Consider the following 25,380-nt stretch of genomic DNA (forward strand, 5'->3'; position numbering starts at 1 on the left):
AAAGCCTAAATCTAACTTCTATAAATATAAAATGTCTGAAATAAAAAAGTACAGTGGATTGGATTCACACTAGATTAGACACTACAGAAGAAAAGATTATAACTTTGAAGACATAGCAGTATAAACTCTCCAAAATAAAATGCAGAGGGAAAAAATCTGAAGAAGATAACACAAAAGAACAACTTAAAGCAATCTAGAATATGTATAACTGGAGTCCCAGAAGTATAGAGGAAGTGAGGGGAGAAAAATATTTAAAGAAACAATAGCCAAAAACTTTCCAAATTGAATGAAAATTATAAACCCACAGATCCAAAAAGCTCAATGAGCCCCAAGGACAAGAAATATGATGAAAATGACAGTAAGACATGCCATAAGCAAACTAGTGATACAGAGAAAATCTTAACAGCAGCAGCAGTATGAAAGCATTTCTGCATAGAAGAAAAAAGGATAAGAATAACAGCAGACTTTATCTCAGAAATAATGTGAGCCAGAAGACAATGGAGCAGTATCTTTAAAGTACTAAAAGAAAAACATCATCAACCTGAGATTCTATACCCAGCAAAATATCTTTCAAAAAATGAAAACAATATAAAGATTTTTTTTTTTTTGGACAAACCTGAAGGAATCAACAACAGCATAGCAGAACTACAGGAAATGTTAAAGAAAATACTTCAGGCAAAAGAAAATTATACCACATAAAAATCTGGATCTACACAAAGGAGTGAAAAGCACCAAAAATGGTATTTGTGAAAGACCGTAAAAAAAGGAAGCGGGTTGTCTGATAGGTAGCTAGTAGTGTTCCTTATAGTAGTAGTGAGAGGAGAAGACAGGGTAGGAATAGATGAACACAGCTTAGAGATAGTGTGTACAAGCTTTGGGGTCAGGCAGAGCTGGATTTTGGTCTCAGCTCTATACTAGCTGTGTGAATTTGGGCAAGTTTACTACCACCTCAAAGCTTCAGTTTCCTCATTTATAAAATAGGGATAATATAACACGGTGATAGACAGAGTAACAGCCCCCTGGAATCTGTGAATATGTTACCTTACATAGCAAAAGGGACTTTGTAGATGTGATTAAAGTTAAGGACCTTGAGATGGGTTGATTATCCTGGATTATCCATGTGGGTGCATGTGGGTTCCTAAAAGCAGAGAACCTTTCCCAGCTGTGGTCAAAGAGAGATGTGATGGCAGCAGGAGGACCAGAAAGACTTGATGTTGCTGGCTTTGAAGATGGAGGAAGGTGCCACAAGCTGGGGAATGTGGGGGATGGGGGGTGGGGCTCTAGAAGCTAATAAAAGCAAAGAAATGGATTCACCCCAAAAAGCTTCAGAAAAGAACACAGCCCTGCTGACACCTTAATTTTAGCTGAGTAAGATCCATGTGGAAATTCTGACCTACAGAATTGTAAGATAATATATTTGTGTTGTGTTAAGCCACTAAATTTGTGGTAACTTATTATAGCAGCTATAGGAAACTAATACAAACACCCATGTCAAAAAGTTTGTTGAGAAGATTAAATGAAATAATGAATTTGAAGTCTTCAACATGATGTCTGGCCCAAAGTAAACCTTCAATAAATGTTACCTCAATCAACCCATCCCCTCACCCAAATTCTATATAGCTGAGGAAGGTACAGTATGAGAGGTGTGGCATCAGCAGAGTTTGGTAAACCTTTGCCATCTGCCACCTACAAAAAAGGTGTCAGGAGTGCTGGGGCCAAGGAGGAGGGCAAGATTTGGGGAGTCACTCATTTTTCATGTGAATGTGGACACTTCCTGCCCTCCACCTTGCTGGACACTGCTTCTATTAGTAACATCTCTCCAGTGGTTACTGGAAAAAAAATTCTGGAGAGTCCAGAATGTCTTGGATCAGCTTAGAGAAGATCTGAGCAAGGAAAAGAATTGTGGGAGGGACACAAAGGCAAAAAGACACTATCTCTGTTCTTATGATAATTATAGTCTTGTGGGAGGTGACAGAATATAAACAAATACACACCAAATAAACAAGGTACTGTTGGATTATGATTAGGTCATAAAAGAAAGAAAGAAAATGATGAGATAGAAAATGTCTAGGAGAGTAGGATTTCTTCAGATGGTATTAGAAAAGGCCTCTTTGTGGAGGTGATGTTTTAGCCAAGACTTCAAAGATGAGGCGATTCCTTGACCCTCACTTGCAAAACCCTATAGACAGGCATTCTTGGTTGCAGGACAGTATATGCCAAGGCCCTGGGGTGGGGGGAGGGAGGTAAAGAGGGAGGGCTTAGTGATTGGTACTGACAGCATGGGACAGGGGCCAGATCACAGGCTGTGCAGGCCGTGATGAGGACTTTCAGTTGACTATAACTGCAGGGACTCTACTGAGCCAGCAATCAGCAGAGGTGTGTGTGTGTGTGCGTGTGTGTGTGTGTGTGTGTGTGTGTAAAGGACAAAGGAGGGAGAAACCTATTATTTCTTTCTGTGTGCAGATCCTATTCATCAGATGATTTCCTCATTCAACTTACAGCCTCACGCTAATGGTCAATTGGGGGAAACTCGTTGACTAGACTCTCTTCCTCAGTAATTACTAATATTTTTGGAATGTTTAATTTGTGTTGGGCTCTATGCTAGATGCTTTGCATTCCCTATTTCTCTTAATCTCCACCCAAGAGATGGGTACATTCTGCTATTGTCTCATCTTACAGATGAGTAAGTTCAGTAGTTAGCTCTGGACATAGCTAATTACATGTGGAGCTTCACCCTTGGCTTCTCTCTCTTCTCTGCTTTACCTGCTCCAAGTCTTCTCAGAACTCCTTATCATCAGCGACTGTTTCAATCACCAGCAATGATGGCCTTTCCTGAGAACTGTTCCTCTCCAATTTTCCTTTTGGTCCTTTTTTTTTCTTAAATGTCACCCTTCCTGGCTTCTATACACTAGTTCTCTTCCAATGCTCTCTGTTCCTTTGAGCTGGCTTCTTTGCCCCCACAGATTTCTTCTCTCGTACCCTCTTTCCTTGAGTGGCCCTGCCCACAGCTACCATTATCACTAGCTTTCATTTAAAATTTCCCTGAAGATTGAGACAAGCACTTCTAATGTCCTGTTCCAGAACAGTAAACAAATATTTTTTTTTAATGGACAATAGTTACTGAGTACCTACCATGTGCAAAGTACTATGCTAGGAATTGCTGAGAATACAATGGCTAGGACAGGGTCTCTGGGGTGAAGGAGTAGACTTCATTTTTGTTTACACAGCTATATACAGTAAATATTTGTTATGTATAAGTAATTTAGTTGGGGGGGCAAACTTGCACATAATTGGCTCTGATTCAAGGCTGAATGAAGAAAATGCTGTAAGAAAGATACCAACAAGGGCTGAGAGAGCCTAACAGAGTAGGTAAGTAAAGGGAATTCTTCATGGAAGTGCCACTGGCATTGAGCCTTTAAATCACCCCAAATCCCAGGAGTGTTCAAGAAATAGCATGGGGTCTGGTGTGCCAAGCATGATGCAGGAGGTAGTGGAAGATGGATGAAGTGAAATGGTGTTTCAGGAATCTCACTCTGGTACCAGTAGAGAGAATAACTTTTTGGGGAGAGAGAGACTGGAAGTGGTAAGACCAGTAGGGAGGCTGCTGCACCATTCACAGGAGTAGTTACCTACCCAGAAGAGGTCTATGGCAATCAGATAGCAAAAGAGCGAGGGTGGATGCAAGAACTATCAAAGGAGAATCCATGAGGCTTGGTATTTAATTAGATGAAGAGGTATAAGGAAAAAGCAGGGGCTAATGGCTAACTCACTTGGGTAACTGCAGGATGGTGGTGACATCTCCCAAACTGGGGACAGTGGAGAAGGGGCAGATATGATAGGGACTGTGGAAGAAACTAAGATTTGTTTTGACATCTTAAATTGGAGATGCTGGTGGAGAAGACAAGTGGTGATAGCTAATAGAAAGCTGAAAACAAAAGCTAGATTTCAAGAAACTTGGGAGCTTTCAGTGCTGATGGAGGCAACTGACACCATGGGAGCTGATATGATTTGTGGGAGAGAACGTCACTTAAGCAGAAAAGAGGGCTGATGGCTGGGGACACCTCTTGAACATTTCCATCTTTTTGTCCTGTGGGAGCCACAAATTTAGTATGTCCAAACTGGAATTAATCATCTTCCCACCAAACCTTTTTCTCTCCTTGACTTTCTCTAGCTGTTCAAATGGCACCAACCACTCTGTTAGTCACTGTGGCTCAAAACTTTAGTCATCTTTAACTCATAGAGAAAAAAAGGTGACAATGAGTGTGTATATGTCCATGAATGACTGAAAAATTGTGCTGAACACTGGAATTTGACACAACATTGTAAAATGATTATAAATCAATAAAAAATGTTAAAAAAAAGAGAAAAAAAACTTTGGTCATCTTTGTCTCCTCAATTCTTTTTTTTTTTAATTTTACAGTTTTATTTATTTATTTAATTGAAGTATAGTTGATGTACTTAGTATATATTATTTATATATTTATTTATTGAATTATAGTTGATTATATAAACTACAGGTGTACAATATAGTGATTCACAATTTTTAAACGTCATACTCCATTTACAATTATTGTAAAATATTGGCTATATTCCCTGTGTTGTACACTACATTCTTGTAGCTTATTTTATACATAATAATTTGTATCTCTTAATCCCCTACCCCTTTATAGTTCCTCTCCTCTTCCCTCTTCCCACTGGTAACCACTAGTTTGTTCTCTGTATCTGTGTCTACTTTTTAAAAAATATTCACTAGTTGTATTTTTTTTTTAGATTCCGCATATAAGTGATATCATACAGTATTTGTCTTTCTCTGATTTATTTCACTTATTATAGTACCTTCCAAGTCTATCCACATTGCTGCAAATGGCAAAATTTTATTTTTTACTTTTATACATTCTTAATTCTTTACATAGTAAGTTTCACCTATAGAAAATTCTGAAAATCTATAAGGACAACACGTAGGCAATACAAATGCCTACAATGGAACTATTTTGAATGATACGTAGTGTATCATTCTTGTCATATTCCTATGCAAGTATAGATTTAATTTCCTTTATACATGAATAGTCATACTCTACATGTTTAGAGTAACATTTTTATTGAAGTATGACTATCATACAGAAATATACACAACCAGAAACTGATGACTTTTCATGTAATTAAATATTTTTCCACAATGAATTTAAAAAGGCTGCAAGTTATTCCATCCAATAGATTTATCGTAATTTAGATAACTAACCCCTGTTGTAGGATTTCTGGATTTTTTCCTAGTCTTCTCAGCCTGCCCTCCACAATGCTACAAAGATGAATTTACCTGTATTTAACATTTTGACGTCCATTTCCAGTTTTTTCTTTAGAATAAAATTTAGTAGAGGCATAATTTCTGGGTCAAAAGGCATGTGTATATTTAAAAATAAATTTTTAATTTCAGAATAGTTTTAGGTTTACAGAAAAATTCTGAAGATACTACAGACAGTTCCTATATACCTCATACTCCATTTCTTCCATATTAACATTGCACATTTGTCACAATTAATGAACCAATGTTGAGACATTATTATTAACTAAAGTCCATAATTTACCCAGATTTCTTTAGTTTTTACCTAATGTCCTTTATCTATTCCAGTATCCTATCAGGATACAACCTTACATTTAGTTGCCATGTCTCCTTAGGCACCTCTTGGCTGTGACAGTTTCTCAGACTTCCCTTGCTTTTGGAAACCTTGACAATTTTGAGGAATATTGGTCAGATATTTTTGTAGAACTTCGGAGTCAACCACTTTTTTTCCTTATTAGACTGGGGTTATGAGTTTTGGAAAGTACCTTAGAGAGAAAAATGCCACTCTTGTTGTATCATATCTAATATTAATATATATTATATATATATAATAGTATCATACTATTAACATGATTTATCACTGTTGATGTTAATCTTGATCACCTGGCCAAGGTAGTGCTTGTCTAGTCTCTCCGCTAGGAAGTTACTCACTTTCCCGTTCTTTCCATATTGTACTCTTTGAAAGGAAGTCACTACACAGTCCACATTTAGAATCGTGAGTTTTGTTCAGGGTGGAGTATCTATACAAATTATTTGGAATTCTGCACCAAAGACATCCCTTCTTCCCCACTTACAAATTTATTTGTATCTGTAATTAATTTATATCCATTTGGAGTAGGGATATTACTTAAATACTTCACAAGTTATAATCCAGTACTGCTTTACTTCTTTTGTTGCTCAAGGTATGCGTATTTTTAATAGTCTGAGTAACTCACTACAAAGCTATCCCCCAACAGTTGTGCAACTCGTGTGGTTAAGAATGAGGATCCATTTCCCTAACTTCACATACCCTTCATAAAGTAGGTCAGGAGCAAGGGCGAGGCCGACGCCCCTCCCGAGCGCCCAATTTCCTGACCCCAGCCAAGGCGGACGAAGCCTGCAAGGGAAGGTTCTTCCTCAAAATGGGTACCTCGGCCCCACCCCTGCAGCCCCCAACCCCTCGCCTCTCCTCGCCTCTCTGTCTTTCTTCTCGGGACCCCAGGACCCGCCCCCCGTAAGGCGGAAGTGGGAGCGGCCAAGAGCCGGAAGCGCCGGGCCGGGGCGGGCCCTCTCGCCCAGCCAGTCCCTCCCATTCCACCACTGCTCCACCCCTCCGGCCCAGACCGGAAATGAGGTCACGGAGGGAAGCCCCGGCGGGGAGACTCGGCCCCGAAAGCGGTGGCCGTTGGAGGTAGCTGCGGCAGCTGGTGAGGGGGATTGGGGGTGAAAGGGTCGGGGCCCAGGGGGTCGGCGCCAGCGGGAATCCGGGCTCCAGGCCGCGGCTGAACAGACAGAGGCACCAGGGGGCCGCGGAGGCCGGCGGGAGGGGCGAGGGTGGCGGGGCCTTGTTTTTCAGGGCCCATCACCCCCATCCCATGGATGAGGGCCGGGTCGTCTTTAGGACGAGTCTCTCTTCTCTGCTTTCTGGCTCTTTTGGGCTGGAAACAGCGTGAGGGCTTGGTGTCACGGGCTGTGGTCGCCCTAGTCCTCTGGGGCGGGCCGGGGCGTGGGGGAGAGTCCTTCGAAACATGCTTTTTCTCACGTATGTGGCCATGTTGCGACCCCAGAGCACGGAGGGGGTTTAGTCGCCAGGACTTGTATTTTGGCAGTTTCTGTCCTAGAAGGGCTGACCCCCTGACCCTGGTTATCCCAAACGAGAAGTTGCCTCCCGCCTACCCCACCTCCGTCTCCCCCTCCGACTCTGCGCCTGCCTCTCCTTTTACTTTGGCTAATTTTCGATTCTTTCCTTTGCGTGACAGCTTTTTCTTTCCCCGAGTGTTTGCCTGGCCCTGGGCGACCTCTCCGACTGTGCATCCAGGGAGGGGTGGGAGTTCCAGGGTTCTGTCACCTACTGTTCGAATTGCAGTCGCTGAGGTAGGCATTCGACTGCACAGGCATTCGATACAAGTTAGTTGGTAACTTGGTTCCACGTTAAAGTTTGTACAGTTCTGCCTGAGTTCTTAAAGCAGTAGCTCCTTATTAGAGAGGTAGATTTAGATAAGTGCATCCCCACGTATCTGTTTTGGTTTTAGGAACAGTTGTCTCCCAAACCTCAGTCATGGCGTTTTAATCTACTTATTGTTTAAAGGGATGTGGTCATTTTACGAATGCGGCTTTTGACATTTTGAGAAGTGTTGTTTCGTTGGTAGTTTTGAAACTAGATGTCCCTGTTGCTCCCACCGATATGGTGCATAAGCCAGCTGACTGTTTTCCTGCCTTTGAACTGGTTGGCATAGGGATAGCATGGAAATAGATTTTAGAAGGTCCTTTGCAAAATGTAAACTGTATCAACAGAGATATGGTCTGAGAGTGGCGCCACAGTTTTAAGCTCTAATTACGGTCTTGAATTACTTTGGGTTTAACAAGGGCTAGGGGAAAAGTGCTAATTTAAAATGTATTTAATTAAATGTACAAAATATAATAGACATTTCCCTTTAAAAGGGCGTTTTGAAAATTGCTTCTCCTGCTTTCATCCTCTGGAAGGTTTACCTCTGAAGTGATCCCTGAAGTGTGATGATTTCACATGAATAAGTTGAAAAGTAGAAAATTTTGGAAAGCTATTAGCTAGAAGTCTTGGAGACTCCACCCATCCTTGTCATTTCAGCCTCAGTTATATCCCGTTTTTGTGTAATGGTCTGGCACTAAAGCACAAAATTTGGATGATCACTTAATTTATTTTCTGAGGGATTGTGAGAAGAGCTTAAAAGCTGCTAATTAGTCACAAATATATGACATGTTCTATAAGGCCCTTTACCTGGTAGCTTCCAAGTGGTAGTTGTGACCAGAATGGGTGCAAACTTAAGTCTTTTTTATCCATGCAGAGTACAAACCTGGATCACTACAAATTCTTGGATCACCGAAACTGCAGGCATTCTTCTGTAAAGTGTCACTAAGTAGTCTTTCTCTCCTGCCACAAACACTCCTATTAGTGACCCCAGACCATAAAACAGACTTTCATCCAATGTTGAAGTTAAGTGTTTTTCTACTCCTGTCTGATGAGACATTCTCTAATCTTTTTGGATCTCATCCTCAGGTAATTTAGTTTAGCAAGTTTAATTGGGGGGGAAATGGGAAAGATTTATTCCCCCCGAGTTTGCTTGTTTTTACTAATAATTGAGATGTCATCTGGTATTTTGAATTTTTGTGCTTAAGAACATGTTGACTTCAGGCACTTAACAAGGGCCAAACACCTACTTTTAGTGGCATGGTTGGTAGGATTAGAGTCTAAGTAGCCAGGTGAAGGTGACTTTTAATTTCTATAGATAGGGTGACCTTTGCAGTGCCATGATCTATTTTATAAAATTATCAAAAATGACAGATCCCATTCAGTCTTTCTTCTTTTTTATTTTTTCTGAAATTTTGGTAGATGTGGCCTCATGGATGAGCTGGTACATGACTTAGCCTCAGCCTTGGAGCAGACATCTGAGCAGAATAAGCTTGGTGAACTCTGGGAGGAGATGGCCCTGAGCCCTCGGCAGCAGAGGCGGCAGCTTCGCAAACGCAGAGGCCGGAAGCGCCGTTCAGACTTCACTCACCTGGCAGAGCATACCTGCTGCTACAGTGAGGCCTCCGAGTCAAGTCTGGATGAGGCTATTAAGGACTGTCGAGAAATGGCCCCAGTCACCAATTTTAGTGACTCTGATGACACCATGGTAGCCAAACGGCACCCAGCTCTCAACGCCATTGTTAAGAGTAAGCAACATTCTTGGCATGAATCTGACTCTTTTACTGAAAATGCACCTTGTCGACCGCTCCGGCGCCGGCGTAAGGTGAAGCGAGTGACCTCAGAGGTGGCTGCCAGCCTTCAGCAGAAGCTCAAGGTGTCAGATTGGAGCTATGAGAGAGGCTGCAGGTTCAAGTCTGCTAAGAAGCAGCGTCTGTCCCGTTGGAAGGAGAATAGTCCCTGGACCTCGTCAGGTCACGGGTTGTGTGAATCAGCAGAAAATAGGACTTTCCTAAGCAAAACGGGAAGGAAAGAAAGGATGGAATGTGAAGCAGATGAACAAAAACAGGGTTCTGATGAGAACATGTCAGAATGGTGAGATCTCCCTTACTAAGTCAAAGATTTTCCTGGTTAATTTTAGCCAAAGCACAAGTCCACAGTCTTGATGAATTCAGCCTTCTTCCAAACCAGCCACTGTAGTATTGACTTTGTAGCCCTCCTTTAACCAATCAGGTAGTGTTTATCTCTAGCTTCTTAAAGTACATTCATGAGCCTGTTTCCCTATGTCAAGAAGGCTGTATTTTATAGAAACACATTTGCTTATAGATATTGTTTAAAATGTGTACCTCAAATGCATAATCAGGAGTTTTATCTTAAAAACATTTTGCTGCTCTTTATGCCACGTAGGTCATATGTAGACACTGTTCTTTAAATAGAACCAGGGTCTCAGCAGAGGCTGGTGTGTGTGAGAGAAAACGTGGGTTCCAGGCACGTGGAGTTTGTAAATGTTCCTGGTAAGCTGCCTTTACCCGTGAGGAATCATGGCTTTAGGTATTTCTGGGCTGCAATTCTGTTCTGTGCTACTTACAGTTTGACTGTATTAAGTTTGCTTTCATGGCTGGCATTCAAGTTGTCTGAACACCTGGTAGGCTTTGAAAATAACAGTGCTGAATCCCATTAGTCTTATACCAAATGTCATCAAGCCAGAAAAATTTGTCTCTGATGGATGCATGTTTTAAATGTCAGTGTAGTTTTTGGTGACTTTCTATTTTTTGCATCTCAAATAGATAGTCCTCGGAACCTTGATACAGCTTTATACTTTAATATTATTATTAATGTTAATGAGTGATATCTTGTTTTTCAATAAGGATGCTGTTGGTGTTTTGGATGGGGCAGTTCTTTGTAGTGAGGGATGTCCTATGTCTTGCAGGATATTTGGCATCCCTACATTGTTCCCACTGCCCTTCATCATAAAAAGCAGATGCTTCCAAGGGTGCTCCCTAGGGTAGGTTGAGTAGTTCCAGTTGAGAACCACAGTATTCTATTATTGTTAATATTAGTTAGCATTTATTAAGCACTAACTGTGTGCCAGGCACTGTACTGTTGTGCAGAACATATATTCTCATTTGATCTTCACACCTTCACTGTCTGATAGGTAGCACTATTTGTATTTTATAGAAGAGGAAGTAGAGGTTATGAATGTGTAGATAATTTGCCCAGAGTCACCCAGTAGCAAAACTGGGAATCAGACCTGATTCCAAAGATCATAGTTAACCACCACATTTTGCCGCTCTTTGAGCTTGTGTTTTCTGTGGCTCTTTTTCTGTCTCAGGTTAACTTTTATAACTAGAACGGGTGACCTTTCTTAGGACTTTGCTGCTTCTGACGTTCTTCTGAAAAACAGAGACATAAATCTTAGGAAGTCTGAGGTGAGGCTTTGTCAGTAACAGGAAAGCTGTCCAGGTCTGTATGCTTTTACTTTTAATGGGTGGTTTTTAATCCAGCTTTAAAAATTGTTTTTGATAACTTTATATTTGCCATTCTGTGCAACTAGGTAGGTTTATAATTCGGCTATCCTGATTTTCCTCTAATATATATTCTAAGGCTGTTTTCCTGATTTATTTGTATAATTTTGGATTATAAAGATTTTTTTTCCGTATCATATTATTTTTAATCAAACAAGAGATGTGTAGTCAACATACAGCCTTTCACAATACTGAAACCCTCAACTGAGGTATTCACGTTTGTTTCAATATCAAGCTGACATACCAAATAGTAATCACCTTACTGTTAAGAATGGCAGTTTAAAAAACAGCTTTTTGGGATGATGTTTTTGGATGTGTATCTTTCTTCCCCAGAATTTCTTTTAAACTATGACATAATTGCGTGTAGAGCAACTGTTAGTTGTCTTTTCTAAGATCACAGCTCAAGTCTGGTTCCAAATGTAGAGCCTGTAATCTTGTAGTTCTAGCCCAGACACATCTGTTGCACACTATAATCAGTTGTGATAATATACCTTCTAGTTATCTAAGAGCCTGGATAAATTGAGGTAGGCAACAATTCTTATGAAATTCTTACTCTTTTCAAGTTGTGGAGGCTGTTCCCCCATTTTGGCTGTCTCCCTGGCCCATAACTTCAGAGTTCTTTCAAGGAACCAGAGTTCTTTGGTGGACATCAAAGTCCTTGTAGCTGTGAGGGAATAATGAATGGAGTAGTAGCAGATATAGTAGAGTGAGAAAAATTCTTCTTAGAATCTAATTATTTAAGAGTCTTAAATTTGCCTTGACTTACGCTGATTCGTCTGCAGTTGCAAACAGAAGTGTTTTGTATTTTTCTTCCCCCTAAATGTACTCTGTGGGGAAAGAAGATTGTTTCTTATTCTTTGACTGCATATTGTGTTCAGCCTGTCAACAGTAAAGTGGAACTAAAATCTCTGCCCTGGATTATTAAGCACACCTTATAAACAGGACTAGCATTAGAGTATGCTTAAGTAGGTAATAGTTTATGATTTAGATATTATACTGTCTTGGTGAGTTGATGCTGTCAAAATTTTCACACTTTTTTTACATTAAAAGAAATACTTTCAAGAATCCTCTTGGTTATTGCTCTTTCATAAATCTGCTTGGATGTGCCAGTTTATTTGCATACAGATCAAAGTGGAGAGTTTTACTTTTTATCGGTGATATGGAGGATTGTCAAGTATGTGCTCCAACTTATAAAATTATTAGAATGGAGTTGATAAAGAAGCTTTATTTCACCTAGTCAATGGATAGAGTTCTTTTAAAAAGCATGTGTTAGGTGTTTTAGGTTTGAAATTTATGTCTCAATCAGCAGGCTTTATTTCTGCTTAGTGAACAGAGTAGTTTTAAGCTTAACCAATAATTCTTTTTGCTTTTCTCTCTCTGTTCTTCCTTCAGTTCTATACCAACCAATCTCTCAAGAGTTCTGAGGAACTGAAAGTTTATGATGTAATAGTTTTTTGTTGCCTACAAAAAGTTCAGTTATTATTTCAATGTTTTTCTGTGCATGTGTGTTCCATTCTAAAATGAAACAATTCTTTTGTAAAATTACTTTCTACTAATCTTTATTCAAATTGTGTATATAGTGACAATTATGTGAGTCATAGCCTAATATTACTGTTTTTCACTTACACATCATTCATCTGTTCCCCTTGAATATAGTTTAGCTTCTTTTTTTTAAAATAGTGAATTGGTTTGGTGATGTCCTGAAGTTACACTTAGGAGCCTTCCTGAGGTGATGTATTAGAAGCGGATCTCACAGGGAAGAAAATATTCCCTTCTCTTGGAAGCCAAGTGACAGAGATAGAGTGCTAAACCTTCCCCCTCCTTCTCTAGCTCAAGCTGACCTTCTGCGGCCCCTTGGTGCCTCTTGTTTTCTTATTTTTATAGAAAATCAATATCCCTTCTGACACAAACAATAGCTCAGTAGCAAGAATAAATGGGAGAAAGCTGAAATCTCTGTCCATCACCTCTCACTTTAACTCCCCCAAACTCTTTAATTATGAGCGTGCTTTGCTCCAGGTGTTTGTGACAGTGAAATTGCTAAATGAGGACCATTTTAACCAAAGATTGGGTGATCAGTAACACTCTATAGCAGAAGCTTGTTGGATCAATAGCATTCATTATTTCATGGTTAAGGTAAGTAGCCTCCTTTGCAAGTGGAGGTCATTAATCAGGGGTTACTGGAGCTGTGGAAAAGAAGATATGTGGTAGGTTGAGGTTGTTCAGTTTTCTGTTCTGTAAATTGGGATGCTGACCAAGAGGATATTTACCATTGTTGCATATTGCACTACTGCATTTTAGAGTATTGAATAGCCAGCATAGTGTGCTTATATAGAATTATTCAAAGCTCTGCTATTTCATCTTTAGGAACAACTGAAAAAGACAACTTGGGAGGTGGATTTGATACTATCGTGTTTGAAGATCTGTCTCTTGAAAGAAATGTTAGGATTATTCTGTGACTCCAGAGGACTAGGAGTCATAGAAAGTACAGAGAGTAAATGTTGTCTCAGTGTAAAATACAACATTCTAAAAATTAGAACTCTGTAAAAATGAAGTGAGTTGTTTTACCGGGTAGTGAGTTCTAGATCACTGGAGGGATTCAAGCCTGGGCTTGAAACCACTTACTGAGTTATTGTAGAGTTGAAGAGGTTGAACTGAATGACCTCTCAGGTCCCTTGCAACACTGAGATTCTGGAATTCTTTTCAGTCACAACCTCCTTCCCATCATTGTAATTTTATATTTTAAAAAGCATCTGATAAGCAGCCTCAGCTGCCCCCTAAAATACTTAAGAAGACAAAATACTACACACTCACATTGCCAGGAACCAGGACTTACAGTTGGCTTATTGCCAATATCTCCTCAAACTCCAGGTCTGACAGAACTGCACTGGAGAGTGGTTGGAAGCCATAGCAGCAGTGCTGAGCCTACCCTGAAGGTAGGCAGTGAGACCCTACAACCTTTGTAGTCAGCCCTTAGTTTGGAAATGCAAGGTCTGGTTAAGTCAGAAAATAAGGCAGCTACAGTTTAAGCCAGAGTGTTGTTCCAACCTTTACTTCCCAATCAGTATCTTTTAGTTTCTGTTTGGAGGCTGTAACTCTCATAATATACTTGGGTGGGGAATCGTAGTGTTTTCTGTGTGTGTTTGTGTTTGAGGATAGGAGACAATACACTCAATAGTGTATTGAGTCCTGGGAAACACAGTCTCCAAGAGTAGTTTACTGTTGGCATGGACAGAGAAGGAAAAAACGCTCTTAGTAGTAGCGCATTCTGGAAACTGTGGTATTTTATATACCTTCATTTGTTACAGACTCCTGGAATGGGGTCAGAATCAGGCAGTGAGTGTGAGAAGATCCTGACTCAGTCCAACACAGCTTTATGAGATGAAGCCTACCAGTGACACTGAGAAGTAGGCTCCTCTTGGCCAGTTGTAGATGAGAGAAGAGCATGTTACATATCCAGGGGAGTAGAGAATGAGACCAAGGGTAATTTACATACCCTTTCTGTTGGCAGATACCTCAACAAGAGGCCCTTGAACAGGTTCTGCAGAATAAGGGAAAGGGAACATCGTTCTGAATGTTCAGAGGAAGAGCACATCTTTGAAAACGACTGGTAGTGGAAATGAGAAGAGCATTTTAGAACATCTTCATTAGGAGGCAAGGAGATCTAATCACTTTGAAACAGGAGCAGTAAGTCAGAAGGACAGGAAGATAGCTAGTTGAAAACCCAGTAGTATGGGAGGGAAAATTGTAGGAAAATTTGAAATGTAATTGTAATGTTAAAATGAAGGACAATTCATTCTGCAGAAAATTGAATTGATGATGTAGAAAACCTTGGAAGCCCTCCCAAAATGCACAGAGTGGATAAAAATGAAAGAGAAAGTGACAGATCTGGAGGACAGAAAATAGAGGCACAGTCGGCAAGTATGTGAACATTCCCAAGGAAGAAACCAAAGCATTGGGATAGAAGAATGCTTTTGAAACTGTAACTGAAGAGAAAACATGTTCCTGGGTGGAAAAAATCTAGTGTGTAGATTAAAAGGGAAAACTGAGAAGAGACCTCTACCTAGATATATTTGGGCAGTAGTTTTGCATTCTACATTGGTAGGAGTGGAGCAGTTATAAAGAAAAATCTTAAAGGGGATGAAAATAAGATTAGCATTTATCCCTATAGCACTAAATGTGAGGGGCTATAGATTTGCTTGTAGAGTTTTGAGGGGGGAGATGTTTCCTTCCCCTACCTACACCCCCAGTTTTATATATAGCTAAGACATTTCATATGGAAAGGCACCAGAAAAACATTCTGAGATATTCAGGTCTCAGAATATATGCTTTTTAGAAATTTGCTCTGAAAAGACATTTCATCTAACTGAGGATGAATCTCTGTTAGCTCGAAGAGGAGGTAAGTCTTAAAAGGAAGAGTGGACCTTTCTAAGGCGTACTCTGCTCAGTAGCAGAGTCCTGACAAAAATCATTGTCTCTGATTGCAGCGGCCGTGCAGATGAACCTGTGGAACTAGAGAGGTTGCTGCCTTCTGTCATGGTGCCGTCTGAATGAAACTGAAAAACGCCTTCGTTATACATTCTTATAACTTATTATGGGGATCATTTTATACTTGATGTAAAATATTTCTCTGAAAAACCTGCCCCTCAGTCATATTTACTTTTGGAATCAGAAGTCTGATTACATATAATTACAAATATGCCACTTCAGTCCAGGAAAATGAAGGAAAAAAGTTGAGCAGAGGTGTTTCAGGTGATAGGTCTAGGAGTGACCTTTCTGTTTTCCTGAATTCTAAAACAATTTAAAATTTTTAAAAAACGTATTATTATTTAATAAAAAAATTAAATTGAAAACCCCTTATTTTTTAGCATGATTACATAAGCCATTAACTACCCTGCTTGTTTCTTTTAAAATTAGATGTAAAAGATACTTCTTAGTTAAGCTACTTAGTTAAGAATCTTAAATGGGGGAGAAACCCAGGTGGTAAGTTACTGATACCGACTTTTGATTATAGAAGTTAAACTAATTCTGTACCTCCTTACTGTATACACTACGTAGGTATACACTACTCTCATTCAGTTCTAAATTTACAGCCTTCTGTGGTTAAGAATCTGAAAGAATTAGCAAGTTCTCAGGCCAGAGGACAGCTGTGTTTTTTCCTCCCAATTACGGAAATTCAGAGAGATTTCTCTTATTGAAATTAGAAGCTTCTCACTAGGGTTAGAAATGAGGGAATTATTTTCAAAAAAGAATTCATAAAGATGCTGTATTATCTGCTGCTGCAGAAAAAATTGCCCCTAAAACTTACTAGCTTTATAAAACATTTATAATCTTACAGTTGAAGTTAGGAATTTGGGAGCAGCTTAGCTGCCTGCCTCTGGTTCAGGGTCTCTCATACTGCTGCTGTCAGACTGTGCTACAGTTGTCTCAAGGCTTGTCTTAGGCTGAGGAACCCACTTCCAAGCTCACTCACAGGGCTGTTTGCAGATTTTATTTCCTTATAGGCTGTTGCATTGAGAGTCTCAGTTCCTTTCCAAGTGGGCCCCTCTAGAGGGCTGTTAGTGTCCTCAAGGTGCAGGGGTTGGCTTCCCCTAAAGCGAATGGTCTGAGAGAGACAGTGAGCTCCCACTCAAGTGCCCAAGATGGTAGCCATAGGCTTTTATAACTTAGTCTTAGAAGTGACATACCATTGATCTGCCTGTGCTTTGGTCACACAGGCCAACCAGGGTGAGAAATACCAAGAGGCTGGGATCATTGGGAGTCATCTGGGAGTCTGGCCACTGCAGGTCGCTAATGGCCTTCTGAAAATTTTTCTAACTTAGTGTGAAGCTGAATTCAAAAATGGTTTTCTCAGAGTAATATTAATTTCTCCAGAACTTACTAGGAGAATGTTTTTATTTTGATTTCAAAGGAAGGGCATTCAGGAACTATAAAGACAAGCAAAGTATAGATCCCTGAGAGTATATTTTGTTGTATTTTAAGTATACTGAAGATGAATGTTAATTTTTAAAATTTAAGATATGGTATTAAAGGGGAGAGCTTCTTTCTGAAGTGAGTTTGTAATGTTCAGCATGTCTGATGCATTTTTAGCTGATAAGCAGTAGCAGTCAAAGCACAGCTAGAGTTTCAGCTGTGTGAATGTTTTAAGTAGCAGAAAGCAAAGAAATTGTCTTTCCCTAGTTAAGTTAATGTGTGTGCATTTTCAGGAGAATAAGAATGAGAATGAGAAGCACTGAAATTCCTAAGTATCTCATGAGTAGAGAAACAAGAGGTTGAGGTTTAGTAAATGAGGTGGGTCTCTGCATCACCTGTGTTTTAGTGGCCATTCAGTGAGCACATGTGCTTTGGAAATAACAGTACCCTGACTCTGATGCTTATTTTCTGTGCAGTGTTGGGCAAGTCGCTTAACCTCCTTAAGCCTCATTCCTTCATCTGTAATGTGAGGTTAACATAGTTACCCCATAGTAGAGGAAATGAAATAATGCATATAAAGCACTTAGTACTTTGGCCTATAGTGGAACTCAGTAAATATTACTAGTACAATAAATAATAGTAGCCTTCTATATTAATAGTTTTCTGTATTCATAATTTTCCTAATAATTCAAGAACCAAACCCCTTCTTGAGACGCTTGTTTAGATACCTGCTGAGAGCGGTGTTTCCCTCTCTTGGGTGAAACCCAGGGCAGGAAGAATGCTAGATTTCATAGGCCACGTACTCATTTTCCATTAAAGTGAAAACAGATTTGAGTCCCATAGAATTTTTTTAGATTGAGGTATAATTGAAAGTCCCATAGAATTTAGATTACTATTTTAATAAGAATGCTAGTGAGGGAATTACTACTATTAGCCTCTAAAATAATAATGTTTGGGAATACACAAGAATTGTCACCCTAGAAGGAGCTTTTGAATCTTTCGTCCTTTGCTTTTGTGTAATAGCCCTAGAGTCCACAGGGTGGATTCACATGCCTCACATCGTGTCCTCAGAACAATACATCCATGTTTTATGTACATGGAAATAGGATTAGAGAGGTGCAGTGACATGACACAAAGACCATACGAGGGGAGGCAACAGAGCTGATTTGAACGAGGTCATTCCATTTACATAACGTTTACCGAATGCCTGTTGTGTGCCAGACGCTGAGGTGAGCAAGATAACTTCCTTACCCCCCAGCCTGGATCTCTCTCTTCCATGGCTATAGGATGTTCTTCCTGCCTGGGCTAGGCAGGGAAGGGTGATCTCTACAACTCCTGAGTAGTTTCAGTTGTACCATTTTGCCTGAAGGTCCAGCTACCTGGTGGGACCTGCAGGCCTCAGACTGTTTGGGGCCCTGGCCGAGCCCTGGCAATGGACTGATGTTGCTTCTATGGGAAGTTGACCTGCCAGCAGAAGTACACAGGCTCCTCTCCTCCTCCGAAGTGTTTCCCTTTAACATGATGCGCTGCCACCTTCATCCCTCCACTTTGCTCATCACTCTAGATGAGGATTCTCACCTCTGACACTACTGACATTTTGAGGCCAGATATTTCTCTGTTGTGGGGCGTCCTGTGCATTGTAGAATGTTTATTAGCAGCATCCCTGGCCTCTACCCACTAGATGCCAGTAGAATACCAGCTCCCTCACCCTCGCACCAAGTCCTGACAAAACATTTTCCAGATATTGCCAAGTGACCCTGAAGGCTGGGGTGGGGTGGGGGAGGGTGCAAAAAGGGGGACAAAAATGCCTCCTTTTGAGAACCACTGCTGTAGATGTTTTTGGTACTGAGATTTGGTTTTTACTTCACTGACTCTGCTTTTATCAACAAGCATGAGTTTCAAATTAGAGAACTCAGAAAGACCAAAACATTGATCTCTTCTATAGAATTAAAATACGTGGTTTAAAAATTGAGAATTTTTTCTAATTTGAAAATAATACCTTTTGGTTGCTCCTCAAAAGGGCAGGCAATTCATTTTTAGAAATTGGGAAGAAGAGCAGTTTAGATGAAAACATTCAAAATTTTGTACCAGGTTTACAATGCTTAGCTAACTTTTTGCCCTGGGATTACTTAAGTGGATACGAGGTTATTAGGCTTGATTCCTTTGATAATCTGCTCCTCTGAAAATGGATGCCATGCCCAATCGTCTGGTCTACCTAGAGTGCCTTGAATTACGGAGATGCTCAGGTGAAGTTAGATGGATGAATATATGATAAATCAAAAAAAAAAACCCCAAAAAACAAAGTGTTAGTCACAATATCTAGATAATGGACTGTGGGTTGTAGCTAACTTCTTTTCAATTTTTTTGTATGCTTGAAAGTTTTCATAGTTGTTGGGAGAGGAAGGCCTCTGGAACTGCTGGTTAGGCTGACTTTCTTTACACTTAAGTTATTTCAGTTGAATGTGGATATGGTTCCATTGCTTATAACAATGTTACAATAATTAGGTAACACCATTAATTGGTAGTCCAAAATCTAGGCTTTAATTTTGTCTTATTTAAATGGTGGCTATGCTGTTGAATTGTGGGAACATTTTTAAATGAAAACCGTTATAGAGAAGTGTGATGTATTATTACTGTTTTTACTCACATATGAATATTTATGAGACATTTTCTGGCTTCTAAAATGGAATGATTTTCTCAGTATTACAAGGTTAAATTCTAGACTTGCACCACACCTTATTTGGAGAATTTTCTTCATTGGAAAGCATTTTTCTTTCTACATTTTCACCCTCTTCCCTCATAGTCTAGAACAAGTTTCTTATACAGTGTGTGCATTTAATTTGTGATTGACATACTTCTTTGTTAGTTTTAGTGCTGGTTATAGCAGTGTCTGGTATACAGTAAAACTTAATAAATGCTTACTAAGTGAATGAGTGAGCATTTAGGAGAAATAGTGGGGAAATCCTCCTCCTTTTCTCGTTAGAGACTTTTTATTGCCCCAATTTAGGATGGAATATTTTTGAGTGATGTTTAAACTATTTGTAGGGTTAATACATTTCTACTTGAAAATATTTCAGAATATTCTATAAAGTTTTTTTCTATGTAAACTTTATATTAGAATCATGGGAGAACAGAGAGTACAGAACAGCTTCCCAAGCAAAGACAGGAGGCATGGGGGCCTCTAGAAGTTGCTGCCATTTTAGGAAAGGACAAGATTTCATTACCTGCTGTCTTTGTGGGCTTTGTCTTGTTACTTTTCCTGAAAATTCATAAAAGCTGAGTTTCTGTCTTCCTGACTAGACAGGAAGCTAGCTTGCTGACAAGCTTCAGAGGATGATATTAGAGTGGACACTAGAGGTAGGAGGACATTTTTTTTTCCTTATGAAAATGAGAAACAGAGCTTTTTTCCCTTATCTAGAAAAAGGCTTGTAGCAAAAAAGTTATAAACAAATTTGAATGTTTTGGAATAGGAAAAATACGTAGGAGCCTGACATCTTTTAACTTTTTGATCTTGTGATCTACAGAAGTACTACAAAGGTACTAAATTGTTTCCATTGAAAGATGGGAGCTTCTTTTTGACAGAATATTAACCATTCTGTTTAGTTAGCTAAACTAACATTTTATAGTTGACTAAATCATTATTAAAATTCAACAAATTTGATTTTTTAAAAAATTATAATCTCTGAGCCAGTAGTGTATGAAGGCCACAGGACTGGATAAATTGGCCTATATAAATTGGAAGAAGAAATATTTTCTCTGCTTCATAGCTAGCATGACATTTTTGCATGCTATATCATAGTGTTTACGTGCAAACACATAATGCCATGAAGTTCTGGCTTTTTTCCTCCTCTGTAAATTGTGCTAACGATTTCTTGTATAGGATTAAATTTCCTCAAGGCAAGTTCTTCTGAAGGATTACGTAGAATTAGCAGATGCTGGCAGATGATGCTAGGCATTTCCAGATTCTGTTAAAATGATGGTACTTTCATGTAATAAGTATTCTGTAAGGCATAATTTATTTTTTTGTTGAAGAAAATACATATCTCCCTAGAGCACAGCCTTAAAATCTTGGTGATATTTCTGTGTCATTGGCATTACTCTAATTACCTATAACTTATAGACAAGTTTAGTCCAAGCTCGTCCAAGAAGAGTGAGTCTCTTTAAATGCTGTTGACAAGAATAGAAAATGTACAGGGACAGGAAGATTTTAGGTTACTAATACCTTTCTTGATCCAGCAGATTTTTTTGAGTTTACCCCCTTTATTAGAGTATGAGGAGGAAATCCATGATAAAAAGGATCAAAGAAATGCTGCATGTTGTAGTGCTTACAGGTGGTTGGAAATGAATGGGGAGAAGAATTCACAGACTTTCTAATAAAGCAACAGTTTTAATTTCCTAATTGGAAATATTCAAATAGAGGGGCCCATAGACATTGCAGAGTAGGACTTGCAGTACATGTAGAGCCAGGATCAGCAAACCTCTGTGAAGAGCCAGATAACAAATATTTGGGGGCTTTGTGGGTGATATGTTCTCCATTGAAACTCCTCAACCCTGCAGCTGTAGTGTGAAAGAAGTCAGAAGCAATAGGTCATTGAACCAGCCTGGCTGTGTTCCAGTAAACCTTTATTTATAGACACTGAAATTTGAATTTTGTGTCATGTCTATATATCACAAAATACTCTTCTTTTGATTTTTCCCCCTAGTGATTTAGAACTGTAAAAACCATTCTTAGCTCACAGTCCATACAAAAATGGTTGACAGGCTGTTGTTTGCTGACCCCTAATCTCAGTTAGTGACACTGCTAGCCAAGAAAGCGTATAACACAGTGGTGGAGTAGAATGTCTGTCTTATGGCCTAATGAGCTTTTTAAGCCCTCCTTACTATCAGGAGGAATTAAAAAATGTAAAATTTGCTTTATCTTCAAGGCAAGATGGTAGTAATAAAGTAGTAATATGAGAGAATGTGTAATAAGACTCAATGGAGTTAGAGTTAGACCACTAATACTCTTAGGAATTTGCTAAAAACACAAGAACAACATGATTAAATTCGGCAGGCACAGTTCCTCGAACTCAGAAGTAGGAAGGATGCAGTACCAGTGAGGATGTCTTCTGCATTTAACTGCAGAGCTCTTTGAAGATTCTAAATCCATCAGAATCCGTGGTAGAGTGTTATGAGACATTTCTTATAATGACACTTGAGAATGATCCCACTTAACAAGTACAGAAGAAAATAAAATGAAAGAACCTTTAAAGAAATCAGGTATGTTTTATTGGCTCTTGCTGCAACAAATCTCTTGGATCTGTTACTCAGAGACAAGCTTAAGTGAGTAAAGCACTGCTACTTAATTTAACCAGCATTTTTAGGATTTAGTGTTGGCAAGATACTTGGAAATGTTGCAAAATACAAAGTATTTTCAGATTTTTGAGATACAGACTGGGATTTTGCCAAGCCTACTCTTTATGCAGCATGGTGAGAATGCTTCTTCCATCTTCTAGAGCACGTGAACAAAATTGGCTAGGTTGGAAGGAAACATCCCAGTCAAGGAAATAGTTAATACTGTAAAGAATAGAGAAATTTTTCTTGAGCCAGATAAATCAAATTTGATGATTAGGTGGGAGAAATGCAGCATCAGAAGCAGACTCAACTAATCAGCTGTTGGCAGTTGGACAGAATAAACTGACTTGAACAGAATTCCATGGAGCAGAAGTTTTATTTCATTGAGTTCAAATGGAGTTTTTTCCTTTTTTGGTAATTTTTTAATTGAAGTATGGTTATTTACAATGTCATGTTTCACATGTACAGCAAAGTGATTTAGTTATGCATATATATATATCTATATATCTATATTCTTTTTCAGATTCTTTTCCATTACAGGTTATTACAAGATATTGAATATAGTTCCCTGTGCTATATACAGTAGGTCCTTGTTGTTTATTTTATATATAGTAGTGTGTATATGTTAATCCCAACTCCTAATTTATCTCTCCTGCAAATGGAGTTTTTATATTTTTATTCTTAGCCTTCTTTTTTTGGAAATGAATTTCATTGTATCCACTTGATGTCAAGAAGACATTACATTTAGAAAGTGTAACTTTTTTCATACTAATTTTTTTTTCTGTTCATGAAGTTTTGTTTGCTACTTTGTAAATGGTTGGAAAACCTGAAAGATGCTCAATGTCTTAAAGTTGTATAGCTTCATTTGAAACTGATAGTTGACAGTATTTAAAAATAAAATTGATTGGTAAATTTTTGTTATTTAATATACTAAAGTAGGTTGAGATTTCTTCTGTGAGCTTTTTAATAACTTTTTATTGCTAAACCGACAGAGTGACTTGAGATCTTTTAAAAGTACTTTAAAATATAAGTAAAAGTTTTACAATTCTCTTCTTCTATTTCTTTTTTTGCAGGGGGGGAGGGGAGCAATAAACTTACCTCTATGAGTTAACTATGAAATTTACATTTCTGATTGGCTAATAAACTGGACTGAAATTAGGGAAGCTTTTGATCTTTTGATTTGAAAACCAGAAGGCAAATGGATAGTGCTTTGTTTTTGACTGGAGCTGATGCATTCTTTTGTGTTTTACTCTTTTTTCAGTGAAACCAGCAGTGTGTGTAGCAGCAGTGACACAGGGCTCTTTACCAACGATGAAGGACGGCAAGGTAATCTTGATCCCGGCTTTGGGATCTGAAGATTCTAATAATTCCAGGAGTGACTCACTGAGAATATGATAGTTGTCTGTGATAGTGGTTCTCAAACTTCAGGATATAAGAGCTACCTGGGGAACTATTAAAATTATAAATTCCTGAGCTCCTAGAAATCAGATGGGTCTAGAATTGCCTCTGAAATCTGCATTTTTCATAAGCACCTGTGGTGATTTTTATGCAGATAGTTCAGACTTTGAGAATCATTGATCCAGAGAGGTTATAGTATTAAGGATGGGACTTTGGGAAATTGCTTTTTATTAGAACCAGAAAGTAATCTCATGTGTTACTGGATGTTAAAATATTCTTATTTTCACATAGGGAGAATGTATTTTTATAACTTTATTTATAAATGATCATAGTGTTCTGGATGAATTAGAAAAACCTCTTCTTTCTGAAGTTTAGTAGAGAGCATTCTGAATAACGCTGGTGTATATTAATGATCAGTTCTTTATTTTTACCACTTAAACAGCAATATGTTCATGTTCTGTACACTTGCTTGGTGCCACACTAATTGTGAACCTATGAGAATTTCATATAGCTCCTTTGGACTATAGTTTTCTTAATCTAAATAAGGGATTTGTAGCTCCCTAAAGTCTTTCCTACCTCTGAAACCAAAAATTTTTCTCCAAAGGTTAAGTGATTGAAGGACCAAGGCACTGTGGCTACAGGTCCAGGTTGATCAGATAGGCTCCTCAGTAACTGAAGGGATTCTGGGACTGTGAGACTTAGGATGCAAGTCCTGATTTTGGAGAGAGACCATGAGGAGGTATTTCACTGTGCCTCAGAGTTGTAGGCATAGATGGAGTTGTTGAACTTCCTACTATAATGGAGGTCGTTGTGAGTACATTTGTATTCCTTCCTGATTCTGAAGGAGCTAGGTGTCATTGGAAGCTATGCATGTATACTCCCAGGTGGGCTCCAGCTAGGGTCTTGATTGTCTTATCTTATACCAGGATAGTCTGGTTGTCTTTCCATGAATGAACTGGAGCATACTTTCAGAATTACTAATATTTGCTCTTTTTCTTTGCTTTTACTTGATCACAATAATAAAATAAAACTATTTATTTATCATAATGCATCTCTTAAAGGTTACGATGTGTATACAGAGGTGTAAGAAAATATGGACCTATTACAACAGATTAAGTTTGGGGCTTTTGGAAAGCCTTCCCACTGATAAGGAATCCTTGGAATATTATGGAAGATTGTAGAATATTTTATAGCCCGGCTTTCCTCTTTAATCTCTGCCTCAACTTCACACATTTTGCTGATATTTAGATGTGTAGCATACTCAGCTCAAAACTATGTTATTTTCTGTTTCTATGTCTTTGTTTATTTTGATCTCTCTGCCTGAAATCTCATCTTCATCTTTCCATGAATGGCTGGTCATTCTCCAAAGTTCTCCTGTTGCACGTCTGAGGCATATTTATGGACTACACCCGTGGATTTTCTTGCCCTCATTTCCTGTTGTGTTTGGCCAATAGAGGCAACTACAGAAGTATGGAGGGAGGGAGGGAGGTGAAAAAGACTGGATGTGTTAGTCATCAAGCTTTTATTATGATGATACTGTTGAAGAGTCCCAGATTTCAGTGGTTTGCTACATTAATCTTGCTGTGGGCTTGGGGGTTGGCTGTGGTTCAGCTGATCTTACGTGGGCTCAGCTGGTCTCTAGGCTTCAAGTTAGGTTTGTATCTACTCATATTTTCTTATTCTGGGACCTAGGCTAAAGGACCAATGGCTCTGTGTGGCAGGGACTTCTCATG

General features: G+C 39.0%; 1 protein-coding gene across 5 annotated transcripts in view; it reads left to right on the forward strand.

Annotated features, from left to right (window-relative positions):
• The first annotated feature begins 6,655 nt into the window (after positions 1 to 6,655).
• The window catches only part of GPATCH2L (G-patch domain containing 2 like), a 54,737-nt gene continuing 36,012 nt past the window's right edge, over positions 6,656 to 25,380 (forward strand). For all 5 annotated transcript variants that reach the window (XM_006206095.4, XM_072963465.1, XM_072963464.1 and 2 more), the window contains exons 1-3: positions 6,656 to 6,744; positions 8,904 to 9,575; positions 23,511 to 23,575. In XM_006206095.4, coding sequence (XP_006206157.2) covers positions 8,914 to 9,575; positions 23,511 to 23,575 — 727 coding nt within the window. In that variant the 5' untranslated portion in view covers positions 6,656 to 6,744; positions 8,904 to 8,913. The remainder of the gene's footprint in view (positions 6,745 to 8,903; positions 9,576 to 23,510; positions 23,576 to 25,380) is intronic.

Source organism: Vicugna pacos, chromosome 6 (genome assembly GCF_048564905.1).
Source record: "Vicugna pacos chromosome 6, VicPac4, whole genome shotgun sequence".
Lineage (NCBI taxonomy): Eukaryota > Metazoa > Chordata > Mammalia > Artiodactyla > Camelidae > Vicugna > Vicugna pacos.